Source organism: Panthera onca, chromosome B1 (assembly GCF_046562875.1).
Source record: "Panthera onca isolate mPanOnc1 chromosome B1, mPanOnc1 haplotype 2, whole genome shotgun sequence".
Taxonomy (NCBI): Eukaryota; Metazoa; Chordata; class Mammalia; order Carnivora; family Felidae; genus Panthera; species Panthera onca.
Genome location: NC_138342.1, coordinates 55195411 through 55211714, shown reverse-complemented (window position 1 = coordinate 55211714; position 16304 = coordinate 55195411). Strand labels below are relative to the sequence as shown.

General features: G+C 36.1%; 1 protein-coding gene across 2 annotated transcripts in view; it reads left to right on the top strand.

The window, feature by feature from the left end:
• Nucleotides 1-402: 402 nt before the first annotated feature.
• GNRHR (gonadotropin releasing hormone receptor) overlaps nucleotides 403-16304 on the top strand; it is a 21648-nt gene continuing 5746 nt past the window's right edge. For both annotated transcript variants that reach the window (XM_078446059.2, XM_078446060.1), the window contains exon 1: nucleotides 403-921. In XM_078446059.2, the coding sequence (XP_078302185.1) occupies nucleotides 403-921 (519 nt within the window). The remainder of the gene's footprint in view (nucleotides 922-16304) is intronic.

Below are 16304 nucleotides of genomic sequence, written 5' to 3'. Positions count from 1 at the left end.
AACACTTAATAGTTTTTAGAAAATCTCCTTATTAAAGTCATGTGGATAACGGCATGAATGGATTTTAAATTCAGAATTAAGCTTCAAGTGTCCTTCTCTACTTAGGAAAAATGTTGTGAAAACCAGGCCATCTGCTGAGGTACTACAGTTACATTTGGCCCTCACAATGTGTTTGACATGTTCTGTTTTAGCACTGTGTTGGATTATTAGCCCACAAAACAAGTTCACCTTGATCTTTTACATTAAATATAAACTAGCTCAGGGACGAAATTTGACATAAATCTAAACCTGTGACGTTTCCATCTAAAGAAGGCAGAAATAAAACAGGGCTTTGGGCTAGATTACAATAAAACATCAGAAGTGCCAGAAACACAAGTCTTGAAGCTCTATCAGTCAGGAGGTATGGCAAGTGCCCCTCCTGAACAGAATCAGAATCACTGCTCAGCCATAAACAACAGCATCCCACTGATGCAGGGCAACCTCCCCACACTGACATTATCTGGAAAGATCCGAGTGACGGTTACTTTCTTCCTTTTTCTACTCTCTACAACTTTTAACGCTTCTTTCTTGTTGAAACTTCAGAAGTGGACTCAGAAAAAAGAGAAAGGAAAAAAGCTTTCAAGAATGAAGATGCTTTTAAAACATCTGACCTTAGCCAACCTGTTGGAGACTCTGCTTGTCATGCCACTAGATGGGATGTGGAATATTACAGTTCAATGGTATGCTGGAGAGCTCCTCTGCAAAGTGCTCAGCTATCTGAAGCTTTTCTCCATGTATGCCCCAGCTTTCATGATGGTAGTGATCAGCCTGGACCGCTCCCTGGCCATCACGAGGCCTCTAGCTGTGAAAAGCAATGGCAAGCTCGGACAGTCCATGATTGGCTTGGCATGGCTCCTCAGTAGTATCCTTGCTGGACCACAGGTAAACCATTATCATGAACTTGTTTGGATATGGCAATCACAGATTTCCTATCTAATCTTGAGTATTGTATTGTATTATTGTATGTCAAAGGCAGTATTGTATTGTCTTCGAGAGCTTGGATTCTGGAAATTCAAGAGCAAAGTTTAATCCTGGCTGTTACCTTGGGCAAATTTTTAGCTTCTCTGGGTTTCAGTTCCTTCATTTATAAAATGGAGGTAATGCCTATATTATGCAACTTTTGTAAAGATAAGAAGAACAATGTATTAAAGTGTCTAGCATAATCTCTGGTACATAGTAAATGCTCCTCAAAAAATGTGGCTATTGTCCAATTGGACCTCAACCCCATCTTATTCTTTCCTCTAGTTCTTCTTTTGCTCTGTTTGATATGGTAAATGGAGAGAATATTTAGGAACTATGGAATTTGCATAGGTAGAAAGTATTTATAATTTGTCTTATTTGGGATTTCTTGAGTGGAAACTAATCTGTTTCTGTCGCAACTTAGAACTATTGTCAGCTAGTAGGTTGTTCTGGAGTTTGCAGCCGGGTGGGACTGAATAAAGAGGAAAAGTGGGAAACCCTGGACTTCTGAAATCTGAATATTTCTCTGAGATTGACTTGAGCTTTTCTGGAAAAAGTTTAGACAATAACAGGCTGTTAGCAAAATCAGGTACAGGTAGATATTGTTCCAGATTGTCCTCATCTGAGGCAACCTGGTTAATTGGCCTGTAGAATTTGCCTTTTTTTCAGCAGTCATATCTCTGAAGAAAAGGACACGGTCTTACAAATAGCAAAGATTCCCTAATAACAGATGAGTAAATTGTCTCTATGCTTGTAAATGTACCATATGATGATGAACCCAGGGTACAAGGATGTGTCAAGAAGTGGCATCAAGGTTGACCAGGATGTTCCCAAAATCTGCCACTACAAATGGAATTTATGTAGACATTCTAAATGGGCCAGGTGCTTTAAAAAAACAAAAATAAGAAACATAAAACAACAACAAAAATCCTGCCATGCAAAACTCATTAAATACAGTTAAAACACTAAAAAGTTGGGCCACCAAATTTTCACCACCAATTCCTCACTTAACTAATATTTCATGGATATTAGATCAATTTAGTTGGGGTGTGTTTTATGGCAGGAGGAATGGGAAAAACTAAAGTACTCTGATGTTCCTGGAGAAAGGCATATGAAGATTCTCATGGTGACTGAATATACAAGAATGGGTATAGTAAATACGTCTCTTGAAATGAGACTATTTAGATAAGGCTATGGTTTAAGTTTTCCATTTTGTTTCTTTAAATGAAGAGTGTTGCCTATTTATTCTTTTTCTTAGGAAAGATAAACAAGTAAGTTTCTTCACACTGAGCACGATACTGATGGTTTCAAAGAAACCACCCCCCAATAAAATGTAATTCAGTTGTGGAGACAATACTTTTATAAAACTAATACAACCATATACTTAACATTTATAAAACCTAGTACCAGTGTAAGAAGGAGAAATGAGTAAGAGTTGAAATGGTGAAGGAATGATTTAAGAAAAAAGTAGGATAAGCTGGGTTTTTTCAGATGAATGGTATTTAGATAGAAAAAAAAGTCAAGGATCACATATATTTTTCAGGAAAGGTTGAAATGTGTGACTAATTTTCACAGGACACTTGTCTGGCTGAAGTGAAAGATTGAGAGGTGGCACCAGCAAGATATCAGATTTGGTGGTTGCTCCCTTGTCTTCTAGTTCTCGTGTACTATTTGTCATAAAACATCATGATCATGCATTTGCTCGTCTTTGTCATTAAGGAATACATTCTTAAACGGTGGAGACTCTGTTGTGTTCAACTTCATTAAAATTCACTGTACATAATAGGACAACTAGCAGAAATAGAAACTTTAAATGTTCAGATGATCTAATTTCTCTGCAGATCAAATAAATCCTTCACTTTTTCCTTTAAAAACAAATTGGCTTCATTCATTTAAATGAATGAATGAAGGGTATAATGGACCTATATTATAGAAGACATTGATAACCAGGGGAAATTCTGAAATTAATGTGGGAGCCACATATCCTTTGTGAGTCCTATGCAAGAAATAAAATGATTTTTTAACAAAAATATTTTAGGAAAATTTTCATAGACCCAAATAATTGTGAGAAACAGAGAAACCTTTTCTGAATTTTCTGGCAATGAAATGATTAGGTTGGTGGCTAGGGTGGTCTCAGAGAGCATTGATTTTAAGAGGGACATTTCAAACAAAAAACAAAGTTTGGCAACAAATTGGATTTAGGGAGTTGATAAAGAGAACAGTATAAACTAAAGCTCTAATATTTTTAGCCAAGGAGTTTTAACAGTGAAACCATTGAAATAGGCAGGTAGGTTGAGAACAGAAGTGTCTGCCTGTTTGTTTCTCTGTTTGTTTGAAGGGGGAAAGAAGGCAAACTGTGAAAAAAGCTGAAAACATTTGCTTTAGGACATGATGATATCAGTATAAGGTCTTTGGAGAAGTATAGCCGTTTGGAAAGTAGCTGGTAAGTTAGGATACTGATGAAAGTCTGAAGAAGCAGAAATAGGTCAAATTGTGATAATAACTGAAATGCAAATTAACAATTTCAACCTTCTCTAAGCACTGTCCCAGAGGGTATAATAAAAATATTGATTTATTAATTCAATTATCTTCATCTAAGTATGTCACAGCAATAATAGAAAGATAGTGCCAAATACTTATCTGTCTTGATATAGTAAAAAGAAATTATGAAATTAAGTTTGAATTGTTTCAGATTTTCATGTAATAGCCTGACCTCAAATACATCACTCTTCCTGAGAGGTTTGTGTGAATATGGGCCACAGAAAATGATGGTATTCTTTTATTTGGTAAAACACATAATTCATCCTTACTTTCAGCAACAGATTATATTTGTAAAGCATTTTGCTGAAGCTTCCTGAAAAACCTCACTCTGTGCAGCACATAACAGCCATGTTACTACCACTACCCCGCGTATCAGAGAACATACAAAGAGAATCTTTGAAAGCAATGGCGTGCACACCTTTCTGGCAGTAAGAAATGCATACTACATTGGGACTTTGTCTGTTCCTCACATACTTATAACTGGGAAAATTTTTCATAAAATATTCAACACCATTCCACTTCATTTTTTTTTTAAATTTTCTTATTTTGAGAGAGAGAACATGAGTCAGGAAGGGGCAGAAAGAGAGAGGGAGAGAGATAATCCCAAGCAGACTTCGCACTGTCAGCACACAGCCCCATGCGGGGCTCAATCCCACAAACTGTTCAGATCATGACCTGAGCCCAAATACAGTCAACCACTCAACTGACTGAGCGCCCCTCCATTTCATTATTTACTGTTTCATTATTTACTGTTGATTGCCACTGACTGGTGGGCTGCAGTTCAAAAACAACTGGTTTAAAGGGATTCATTGACTTTCTCAATGTCACTTGACCTGTTGGACTCACGTCTTTGTATTAAGTCCGGTTTTTCTTTTTATTATAGCTCTCTCTCTCTGCTGTCTCTCTGAATAAAAGAGGTTTTAATCCCATGACTAATGTTACACATGTTTAATGGGGAAGATGAAAGACTGAAAGGCCTTTTTACTTCTAGACTATGGCACATAGTAAACTTCACCATGCTCTATGGATAAGCCCACTGACAAAGGTGCATCCTGTAACGGCTAATTTACATTGAAAGGATGAATTTAATCATCATCCTCTGGTTTACATATTGATTGTCTATTGCTTGAGAAATTCTGTGATGGTCTGGGGATATATTTTCAGAAGTTCCAGCATAGCATAGCTCAACTTTCAAACTTTTTCCTAGTAATGGAATTATTTTTTAAAAAAGCAAAATTCTAAGGGTGCCTGGTGGCTCAGTTGGTTGAGCGTCCAACTCTTGATTCAGGCTCAGGTCATGATCTCACTGTTCGTGAGATTGAGCCCCACATTGAGCGTGGTGCTGACAGCACAGAACCTCCTTGGGATTTTCTGTCCCTCTCTCTCTGCCCCTCTCCCTCTCACACTCGTTCTCTCTCTCTAAAAATAAATAAGTAAACTTAAAAAAAAAAAAAAAGCAAAATTCTATCTGGAGCTCCAATGAAACATACAAGTGGAGCTGTTCTTGCTAAAGAGAGGTAAGGGAAGCCAATCTTCTGCTTGACCATTTACTAGCCCTGCTCATGGTCTCTAAAGACCTTAGATTTCCCTGAAACAAAGCTTGGAAGAAAATAGAATAGTAGAAATGGCATGAATATTGGATTTTAACAAAGTTGGTTTCAAATCTCAATGCTGTCTCTTACCATCTCTGTGGTTCTGAGAAAATTACTGTAACTAAGTTTAAAAGCATAATTATGAAGAATAAATTATAAAGATACATAAAATCATCTAGTACAAGACTTAATTTTTAAACACTCTGATAATGTTCATTCCTTCCTCTTCTCCTGCTTTCATTCCTTTGTTCATAAAGAGTTTTTGAAGTCAGGAGATAAAATAATAGGGAAATACGTGTATGAAAATTAAATGATCCTTTAAGAGACAGCAAAGAGAATTGGCTTACATAAAGATTATTTCCAATTTCTCAAAACTATAACATTCATTCTGACTGATAAGTAAGTTTAGCCAATGTACTCCCTAGTCACCAGGCTATCCTGCTCATTCTGAAAGATATATATGCTGATGCATAATAGTTCTAGTCTTAAAGGTATCATTTGTAACAGTCAAATAAGAAAGGAAGGAAGGAAGGAAGGAAGGGAGGAGGAAGGTAGGAAGGAAGAAGGCAGGCAGGCAAGGAGGGAGGCAAGGAGGGAAGGAAGAGGGAGAAAAGAAAAAGGAAAGGAAGGGAAAAGAAGAGAAGGAACAAACATGACCTGAAAGGCAATCTGCTTTAAGACTATGTGTGGTTAGGTTCGTAAGTGCATGTTGAGGATAAAACATTTCCTGAATTAGATGTGTCCATATCTAATCAAAAGTCACATGCTTTCCAATGACAGTCATTTACCACCACAAGTGTTACAGAGTAGCAGATTATTTGCAGAAGTTCGTACCACTAGCTTATCCATGTTAATATGGAGCATACATTTGGACAGCTTTTAAATTCTAACATTAACCCAGGTCAGAAGGCATGATATATGAGACATCCTTTTGGTCTTTGGTGTAAAGATACATGGCTGGGGGTGCCTGGGTGGCTCAGTCAGTTGAGCATCCAACTTCAGCTCAGGTCATGATCTTGCAGTTCATGAGTTCGGGCCTCACATCGGACTCACTGTTGTCAGAGCAGAACCTGCTAAGGATCCTCTGTCCCGGCCCTCTCTCTGTCCCTCCCTGTCTGTGCTCTCTCAAAAATAAATGAACATTAAATATATATACATATATATATATAATATATATAGTATAAATTTATATAAATTTATATATAAATATAAATATTAAATTTTATGTATAAATTTATATAAAATTATATAAATGTATATTTATGTATGTGTATATATATGTATATACATATATACACATGTATATATATGTATATACATATACATACACATATATGTATATATATGTATATACATATATATACACATATATACATATATACATATATGTATATATATGTATATACATATATACATATATGTATATATATGTATATACATATATATACATATATGTGTATATATGTACATACACATATATGTGTGTGTATATACATATATATACACATATATGTGTATATATACATATATACACACATATATGTGTATATATATATACACATATATGTGTATATATACATATATATACACACATATATGTGTATATATATATACACATATATGTGTATATATATATACGGCCTGAAGATGTGTAGAGGCTTGCCTTGACACACAGAATGCACTTGACAGGAATGGAATGTATTTCTGAACTTGACAAGGAGCTTAAATTCAATAAACACTTGTCACACGTGTACAATATGCCAAGAACTATACTGGAACATAGTAGTAGCATACTAAATACATAAATAACAACAATAATGATGATGATGATAAATGTTAGTTATTGAAGACATAAATATGTGCCGGGAAATATGCTAAATCCTTTTGCATGCATTATTTCCTGTAAGGCTCCCAACAACTCTCTATATTGGATACAATTATCTTTTTTTTCATTCATAAAGAAACTAAGGTTAAGAATGTTATATACAACGCCCAAGATTACTGTCTAGTAAGTGTGGGTGTCAGTACATCCAGTTAACTCCATACCCAGAGCTTTTAAATACTACAGTATATCACACCATGCAATGTTGTCTATTTCCTTTGTTCCTGTAGGATGCTGGAGAAGGATATGGCAGGAAAGTCTTAAGTTGAGAATAGATGCTTAAGAGCTATAAGGAAATAATATATGGTATACATTTACAAATATATAAATAAATAAATATATGAATACACATTTATAAGTTGTGTGCCCTGAAATTTTTTTCATAATAATGTTTATAACTCATATAGTGCTAACTGTGTGCCAGGCATTATTAGAAATGCTTGGCAAGTATTAAATCATTTAATTGTCTTGACAGCCCCTAGAGGTAAATACTATTAACATCCCTGTTTTATAGATGAGGAAACTGAATGAAGTACATTATCTAAAAACAATTACCTCTTGGGGCTTCCCAGGTGGCTCATTTGGTTAAGCGTCTGACACTTCCTTTCGGCTCAGGTCATGATCTCACTGTTCACAGTTTCGAGCCCCATGTCGTGCTCTTTGCTGACAGAGTGAAGCCTACTTAGGACTCTCTCTCTCTCTCCCTCTCTCTCTGCACCTCCTCTGCTTGCTCATGCTCTCTTTCTCTCAAAATAAATAAACATTTAAAAATAGTAATAAAGATAATTACCTCCGGAAAAGATTAGACAATAACGTAATTAGGCTGGGATAAGGTGAGGGTTAAAAATAATACTCTAAGAAGCATATGCAAAGACTGTAAAGAAGGAAAACATACTTCTCTCATTTATGGCAAAATAAAGCAACTACTGATGAGAACTGAGGTCAGGTATGAGAAAGGAGAAACAAAGAAATTAAAGAAATATAATCCAAAGACAAAAAAAAAAAAAAAACCCAACAACCCACGAACTAAAGTAGATCCCTATACTAATCATTCAAATGAACATGACCTTGGAGCACAAAATAAACTGAACCTAGGCTAAAACAATTTATGGGAAAGTAAGATTCTGAGTTACCATAACACTTTACCATATCACTCTTTTAGCACTTATCACAGTTTACCTAGTACGTACAACAGGTGTCACAACCATGCTATTATCTCCCCTACCAAATTTTAAATTCTCTGATAACAGGATATATCTGGTTCATCTTTTATGACAGAGAGCACCTAGAGTAGTTTTTGAACAAGGAGTTGCTTTAAAAATAAGCATTTATTAAACGAAGATGATAACCATCAGCTCAAATCATAGTACTTTATTTCAAAGTCAGATTAAATTCCCTTATAACTTGCAGCCCAGTGACAAATACTTGAGGCAGGCACAATATACCTTTTCTCCAGGAACTCCTTACTGTCTTTAAGTTAATGCTTTGCTAGAGGGAAAAACAACCTTAGCTTGAGGATAGCTAGGCCTCCAGTGTCCTGTGAGTTTTCTTTAGCATATGAAAATCTCTTTTGAGAGGGAGGGAACGAAAACATAAGAGACTCTTAAAAACTGAGAACAAACTGAGGGTTGATGGCTGGTGGGAGGGAGGGGAGGGTGGGTGATGGGTGTTGAGGAGGGCACCTGCTGGGATGAGCACTAGGTGTTGTGTGGAAACCAATTTGACAATAAATTTCATATTTAAAAAAAAAAAAAGAAAGAAAATCCCTTTGGAAACACACTCCTTTGACTTTACCTTCCCCAACTCCCAAGTACATAATCAGTCTCTCCTCAGGGTCCAGGCACCTCTTCCACCCAGAGGACCTGTCCTAGTGCTTTAATAAATCATCTTTTTGCACCAGGGAAAAAAAAAGCCATTTTATTGAAAGTTTTATCATATTAACTTAAAAAGATGAAATATTAAAGTGAAAATGTGGCCTAGTGCAGAGAAGAAAGTCAAACTCAGATCATCTGGGTCCAAGTATGATCAGGAAGTTGTGGAGGGAAGTACCTAAGGTTTTAAAGAAATACTAGATTCTCAAGTTCTTTGTAAAGTAACTCTTCCAAAGACTCACAACATCTGTTGGGTCAAATTCAGAACTGAACTTTAAATTTAAAGTCAGTCTGCAAAGAAGTATGGAAAACTTAAATGGTTACTTTGTGATATGGAAAAATATCTGGATTATAAAATAGAATTAGTTGAATACATGTTTGAGTTTCTGAGCTTTAAATTTGATGATATGATCATTGTGCACCCTCTAGTGGATTAATTTAACAATACTATTTTGCCCTTGAAAAAAGATCTGAAACTGAAAATCAGCATTTTAATTACAAATAAAAGATAGAGCATTATATTTTATATTATTTTACTTATATTTTATTTAGAGTTTATTATATTTACATTATATTAAATTTCTCTACTCTACAAGCAAAGAAAGGAAATATAGGGTTGTTGTGTTTTTTTAAAAGCATACTCCACTACCACTCCATCACCCCAAAAAGGAAACAAATCCTGGGCCTATGGAATTAATTAAGTTAATTGGATTTATTAATTCAATTAAAGACTTTAAAAAATAAATACTGTCCCTCAATTGCTTAAAATTTTAAAAATCCTGTAACGTTTTTGTTTGAATTTATTTGCTATTAGTTTTAAAATGCTTGGTCACTCTTATATTTTCATTTTAATAATGTGTCATGGTAAGATGAAGTTTCCCAGTGGAGAAGCTTGGAAATGACTAGGTAAGAAGTTCACTTGATAAATGGGGAAAATTTCAGTGTATATTCATTAGTATGTGTTTTTGAAAAGTACTTGGCAACATTTCTTTATTCTTTCTTATTTCAAATTTTTATTTAAATTTTAGATAGTTAACATATGGTAAATTGGTTTCAGGTGTACAATTTAGTAATGCATCACTTACATATAACACCCCATGCTCATCCCAACAAGTGCCCTCCTTAATATCCATCACCCATCTAACCCATTCCCCACCCACCTTTCACCATCAACCCTCAGTCTGTTCTCTTATGGTTTCCTTTCCTCTCTTTTTTTCCCTTTCCCTATCTTTACCTGTTTTGTTTCTTAAATTCCACATGTGAGTGAAATCATATGGGATTTGTCTTTGACTGACTTATTTCACTTAGCATAATACACTCCAGCTCCATATATGTTGTTGCAAATGGCAAGATTTCATTCTTTTTGATGACTGAATAATATTCCATTATATATATATACCACCTCTTCTTTATACATTCATCAATTGATGGACATTTGGATTCTTTCCATAGTTTGGCTATTGTTTTTTTGTTGTTGTTTTATTTTATTTTATTTTATTTTATTTTATTTTATTTTATTTTTATGTTATGTTATGTTATGTTATGTTATGTTATGTTATGTTACTTTATTTTACTTGTTTCAGGGAGAGCATAGTCAGGGAAGAGGGGCAGAGGGGGAGAGAGAGAGACAAAATCTTAAGTAGACTCTACACTTAGCATGTAGCCTGATTCAGGACTCAACCCACAACCCTGGGCCGTGACCTGAGCTGAAATCAACTGACTGAGCCACCCAGGCACCACCATAGTTTGGTTATTATTGATAATGCTGCTATAAACCTAGGGTGATATGCCCCCTCAATCAGTATTTTTGTATCCTTTGGGTAAACACCAGTGTAATTGCTGGCTTGTAAGTACTTCTATTTTTAACTTTTTAGGAACCTCAATACTGTTTTCTACAGTGGCTGCACCAGTTTGCATGCCCACAAACGGGGCAAGGGGGTTCCCCTTTCTCTTCTTCCTTGCCAGTATCTGTTTCCTGAGTTGCTAACATTAACCATTCTGACAGGTGTGAGGTGGTATCTCATTGTGATTTTGATTTGTATTGCCTTGATGATGAGTGATGTTGAGCATCTTTTCATGTGGATGTTAGCCATCTGTATATCTTTGGAAAAATGTCTGTTTATGGCTCTGCCCGTTTCTTAACTGGACTATTTGGTTTTGGGTGTTGAGTTTCATAAATACTTTATAAATTTTGGATACTAACCCTTTATCAGATATGTCATTTGCAAATATCTTCTCCTATTCTGTAGGCTGCCTTTAAGTTTTGTTGACTGTTCCTTTCGCTGTGCAGAAGCTTTTTATCTTGATTAAATCCCAATAGTTTATTTTTGCTTTTGTTTCCCTTGCCTCCAGTGACATGTCTAGTAAGAAGTTGCTACAGCTGATGTCAAAGAGGTTGCTACCTATGTTCTGTAGGATTCGGCTTCCTGTCTCACATTTAGGTCTTTCATCCATTTTGAATTTATTTTTCTGTTTGGTATAAAAAGTCGTCTGGTTTCATTGTTCTGTATATTGCTGTCCAGTTTTGCCACCATCATTTGTTGAAGAGGCTGTCTTTTTTCCATTGGATATTCTTCCCTGCTTTGTTAAAGATTAGTTGACCATATAGTTGTGGGTCCATTTCTGGGTTTTCTGTTCTGTTCCATTGATCCATGTGTCTGTGTGCCAATACCATACTATCTGGTGATTGCAGCTTTGTAATATAACTGGACATCTGAAATTGTAATACTTCCAGCTTTGCTTTGCCTTTTCAAGATTCCTTTGGCTATTTGGGGTCTTTTGTTTTTCCATACAAATTTTACAATTGTTTGTTCTAGTTCTGTGAAAAATGCTGGTGGTATTTTGATAGGAGTTGCATTAAATGTGTAGATTTCTCGGGGTAGTATAGACTTTTTAACAATATTTCTTCTTCCAATCCATGAGCATGGAATATTTTTCCATTTCTTTGTGTTATCTTCAATTTCTTCCAGAAGTATTCCATAACTTTCAGTGTGCAGATATTTTACTTCGTCAGCTAGGTTTATTCCTATCTGTCTTATGGTTTTGGTTCAATTATAAATGAGATCAATTCTTTGATTTCTCTTTCTCCTGCTTCATTATTGACATATAGAAATGCAACAGATTTCTGTATGTTGATTTTCTATTCTACAACTTTGCTAAATTCACATATCAGTTCTAGTAATTTTCGGTGGAGTTTTTCAGTTTTTCTACATAGAGTAGCATGTTGTCTATGAATAGTGAAAGGTTGGTTTCTTCCTTGCCAATTTGAATGTTTTTTATTTCTTTTTGTTGTCTGATTGATGAGGCAAGACTACCATTACTATGGTAAATAACATTGGTGAGAGTGGACATCCTTGTCTTGTTAATGACTGTAGAGGAAAAGCACTGTTTTTTCCCATTGAGGATGATATTAGCTATGGGTTTTTCATACATGGCCTTTATGATGTTGAGGTATGTTCCTCTATCCCTACTTTGTTGAGGGTTTTTATGAATAATAGATGTTGTATTTTGTCAAATGCTTTTTCTACATCTATTGAGAGGATCATATGGTTCTTGTCCTTTCTTTTATTAGTGTGATGCATCACATTGATGTGCAAATATTAAACCACACCTGCAGCCCAGAAATGAATCCCTCTTGATCATGGTGAATAATTCCTTTCATGTACTGTTGGATTTGATTTATGAGTATCTTGTTGAGAATTTTTGCATCTATGTTCATCAGAGATATTGGCCTTTGGTGGGGTCTTTGTCTGGTTTTGGAATCAAGGTAATATTTGCCTTATAGAATGAGTTTGGAAGTTTCTTTCTATTTCTATTTTTTTTTTTTGGTGGGGGGAACAGTTTGAGAAGAATAGATATTAACTCTTCTTTAAATGTTTGGTAGAATTCCCCTGGGAAGCCATCTGGCCCTGGATTTTTGTTTGTTGGGAGATTTTTGATTACTGATTTAATTTCTTAACTAGTTACAAGTCTGTTCGTTTTTTTTTATTCCTTCCTGTTTGTTTTGGTAGTTTGTATGTTTCCAGGAATTTATCCACTTCTTCCAGATTGCCCAGTTCGTTGACATAAAATTTTTCCTAATATTCTCTTATAATTGTTTGATTTCTATGGTGTTGGTTGTGATCTCTTCTCTTTCATTTGTGATTTTATTTATTTGGGTCCTTTCTCTTTTCTTTTTGGTAAGTCTGGCTGGAGATGTATCAATTTTATTAATTTATTCAAAGAACCAGCTCTTAGTTTCATTGATCTCTTCTGCTGTTTTTGTTTGTTTCCACATCATTTATTTCTGCTCTAAGCTTTATTATTTCCCTTCCTTTTCTGGCTTTAGACTTTATTTGCTGTTCCTTTTCTAGCTCCTTTAGGTGTAAGGTTAGCTTGTGTATTTGAAACTTTTCTTGCTTCTTAAGGTAGGCCTGTATTGGTATACACTTCTCTTTTGACTACCTTTGCTACATCCCAAAGATTTTGAACTGTCATATTTTCATTTTCATTTTTCTCCATATATTTGTTTTATTTCTTCTTTAATTTCCTAGTTAACCCATTTGTTCTTTAGTAGGATATTCTTTAATCTCCATGTATTTGTGGTCTTTCCAGATTTTTTCTTGTGGCTGACTTCAAGTTTCATAGCATGGTGGTCTTCAAATATGCATGGTATGAGCTCAGTCTTTTTGTACTTGTTAAGGCCTGATTTGTGACCCAGTATGTGATGTATTCTGTACAATGTTCCATGTGAACTCAAAAAGGTGAATATTCTGCTGTGTTAGGATGAAATGTTCTGAATATATCTGTTAAGTCCATCTGGTCTAGTGTGTCATCAAAGCCATTTTTTCCTTGTTGTTCTGCTTAGATGATCTGTCCATTGTTGTAAATGGGGTGTTTAAAGTCCCTTCCTATTACTGTATTATTATCAATGAATTTCTTTATGTTTGTTATTAATTGATTTATACCTTTGGGTTCTCCCAAATTGGGAGTATAAATATTTAGATCTTATTAGATATATTCTTAGATATTATTCTTAGATCTTCTGGTTGGATAGATCCTTTACGTATGATATAGTGTCCTTCTTCATCACTTGTTACAATCTTTGGTTTAAAATCTAGTTTGTCTGATATAAGTATGGCTACTCTGGCTTTCTTTTGATGTCCATTAGCATGATAAATTGTTCTCCATCCTCTCACTTTCAACCTGCAGGTGTTTTTAGGTCTAAAATGAGTCTCTGGTAGGCAGCACAGCAATGGGTCTTATTTTTTTATCCATTCTGTTACCATATGTCTTTTGATTGGAGCATTTAGTCATTTTTACATTCAGAGTGATTATTGATAGATATGAATTTAGTGTCATTGTATTACCTGTAAAGTCACTGTTTATGGAGATTTTCTCTGTTCCTTCTAATGTTTGGTGTTTTTGGTCTTTCTTTCCCACTCAAAGAGTCCCCTTTAATATTTCTTGCAGGGTTGGTTTAGTGATCACAAACTCTTAGTTTTTGTTTGTCTAGGAAATTCTTTATCATTCCTCCTATTCTGAATGACAGTCTTGTTGGATAATGCATTGATGGCTGAATATTTTTCCCATTTGGCACATTGAATATATCATGCCACTCCCACTGCCCTGCCAAGTTTCTGTGGAGAGATCTGCTGCAAAACTTATTTGTCTTCCCTTGTAGGTTAATGACTTTTTTCCCTTCCTACTTTCAGGATTATTTCCTTATCTGTGTATGTTGCAAAGTTTACTACTATGTTTTACTGTTCGTCTCCTTTTGTTGATTTTGATGGGGGTTCTCTATGCCTTCTGGATTTCAATGTCTGTTTCCTTCCCCAGATTAAGGAAGTTTTCAGCTATAATTTACTCAAATAAACCCTCTGCCCCTTTTCCCCTCCTTCTTCTAGGACTCCTATGATACAAATATTATTATGCTTTATGGAGTCACTGAGTTCCCTAAGTCTACATTCATGATCCAATATTTTTCTCTCCTGCTTCTTTTCAACTTCATTCTTTTCCCTAATTTCATCTTCTATATCACTTATTCTTTCCTTAGCGTCTTCCATCCTTGTTGTCATTACACTGATCAGTTTTGCATCTCAGTTACAACGTTTTTTATTTTAGCTTGACTGGTTTTAATTTTCATCTCTGCAATAAGGGAATCCCTAGTGTCTTCTATACTTTTCTCAAGCTGAGGTAGTATCCTTATGATTGTTGTTTTAAATTCTAGTTCAGGCATATTACTTACATCTGTTTTGGTTAGATCCCTGGCTGCGACCTCTTCTTGTTCTTTCTTTTGGGATGAACTTTCCCATCTTAGCATTTGCCTAGATCTCTGTCTTCTGTTGTTAGGAAAGACCGTTACGTTTCCTGCTTCTGAGTATAATGGCTATATTAAGAAGAGGTTATATACTGTCCAGGGCCTGGCACTTCAGAAAGTTTTTTTGGTGTATGCTGTGTGCACCCTGCTGTAGTGTCTTGGCTGCTTTTTCCCCTCAGATCAGTCCTCTGCAGAGTTTCTTCTTACCTGCAGTGGGGAGTGTTTGGACCTTATCCTGATGTGGCAAGTTTTAACCAGTTGGTTTTGGTCTGCTTGTTAGAAAAGCCAAGATCCTGTTCCCCCTAGAGCTAAAGCGTTGCATCACTCTATGGTCAGTAGACTTGGTGCATATGGAGGGTGAGGGGCTTGTGCTAGTCTTCTGGGGGAGGGGCCTGCTGCACTGGTTCTCAGGCTGACTTGCCCTAGTAGAGGTGCACCTGCAGGGCACAGTGGGGCAGGGTTGATGTAAGCAGCTTCAGCCTCCACTGGGAGTGCTGTGTTGCTCACTGAAATCTGTCTGTGCTGATGGGCGGGTGAAAATGGTGCCACCTCACTTTCTTGTCCCAGGAAAGGGGAGTTCACACATATCTCTTTTCAGCAAGCCCTCACATAAGTGTGAACAATCTCTACTCTTGTGTTCCAGGCTTCCATCAGAACCCTGCCTTCACCTTGTCTGTGTCTGAGCTATCTGGTTCAGTGCTCCTGTGTTTTAGCTCAGGCATGTGGCTGGGTTTCCAAACTCTAAAATTTAGGGACATGCACTGATCTTTTAGGGAAAGTTCTCACTGCACTGTGGTTGGTGCCAGTTTGTCCCAGAAAAGAAGTCACACAACCATGCAGGGTCTCAGAGTTTATGATAAAACACAGCCAAAAACTGACTTCCAGGTTAGCTGTCCTCAGCAGGTGCCTTGCTGCTATGCTAATTACTGGGACCTCTCAATGGTGCCACCATTTTTTTTGTCCTCCGAGAGGCAGTGCCACCTCTCCCAAATACACTCCAATAAGGGGAAATGTCTTTCTCAGTGCAACCCAAAGGATCCTCAAAGCACACTGTCTGCTCCTGGGCCTCTGTCCTCCTTCCCCACAGGAGCATCGCTAAGCCTGCCAGGCATGATTCCAGC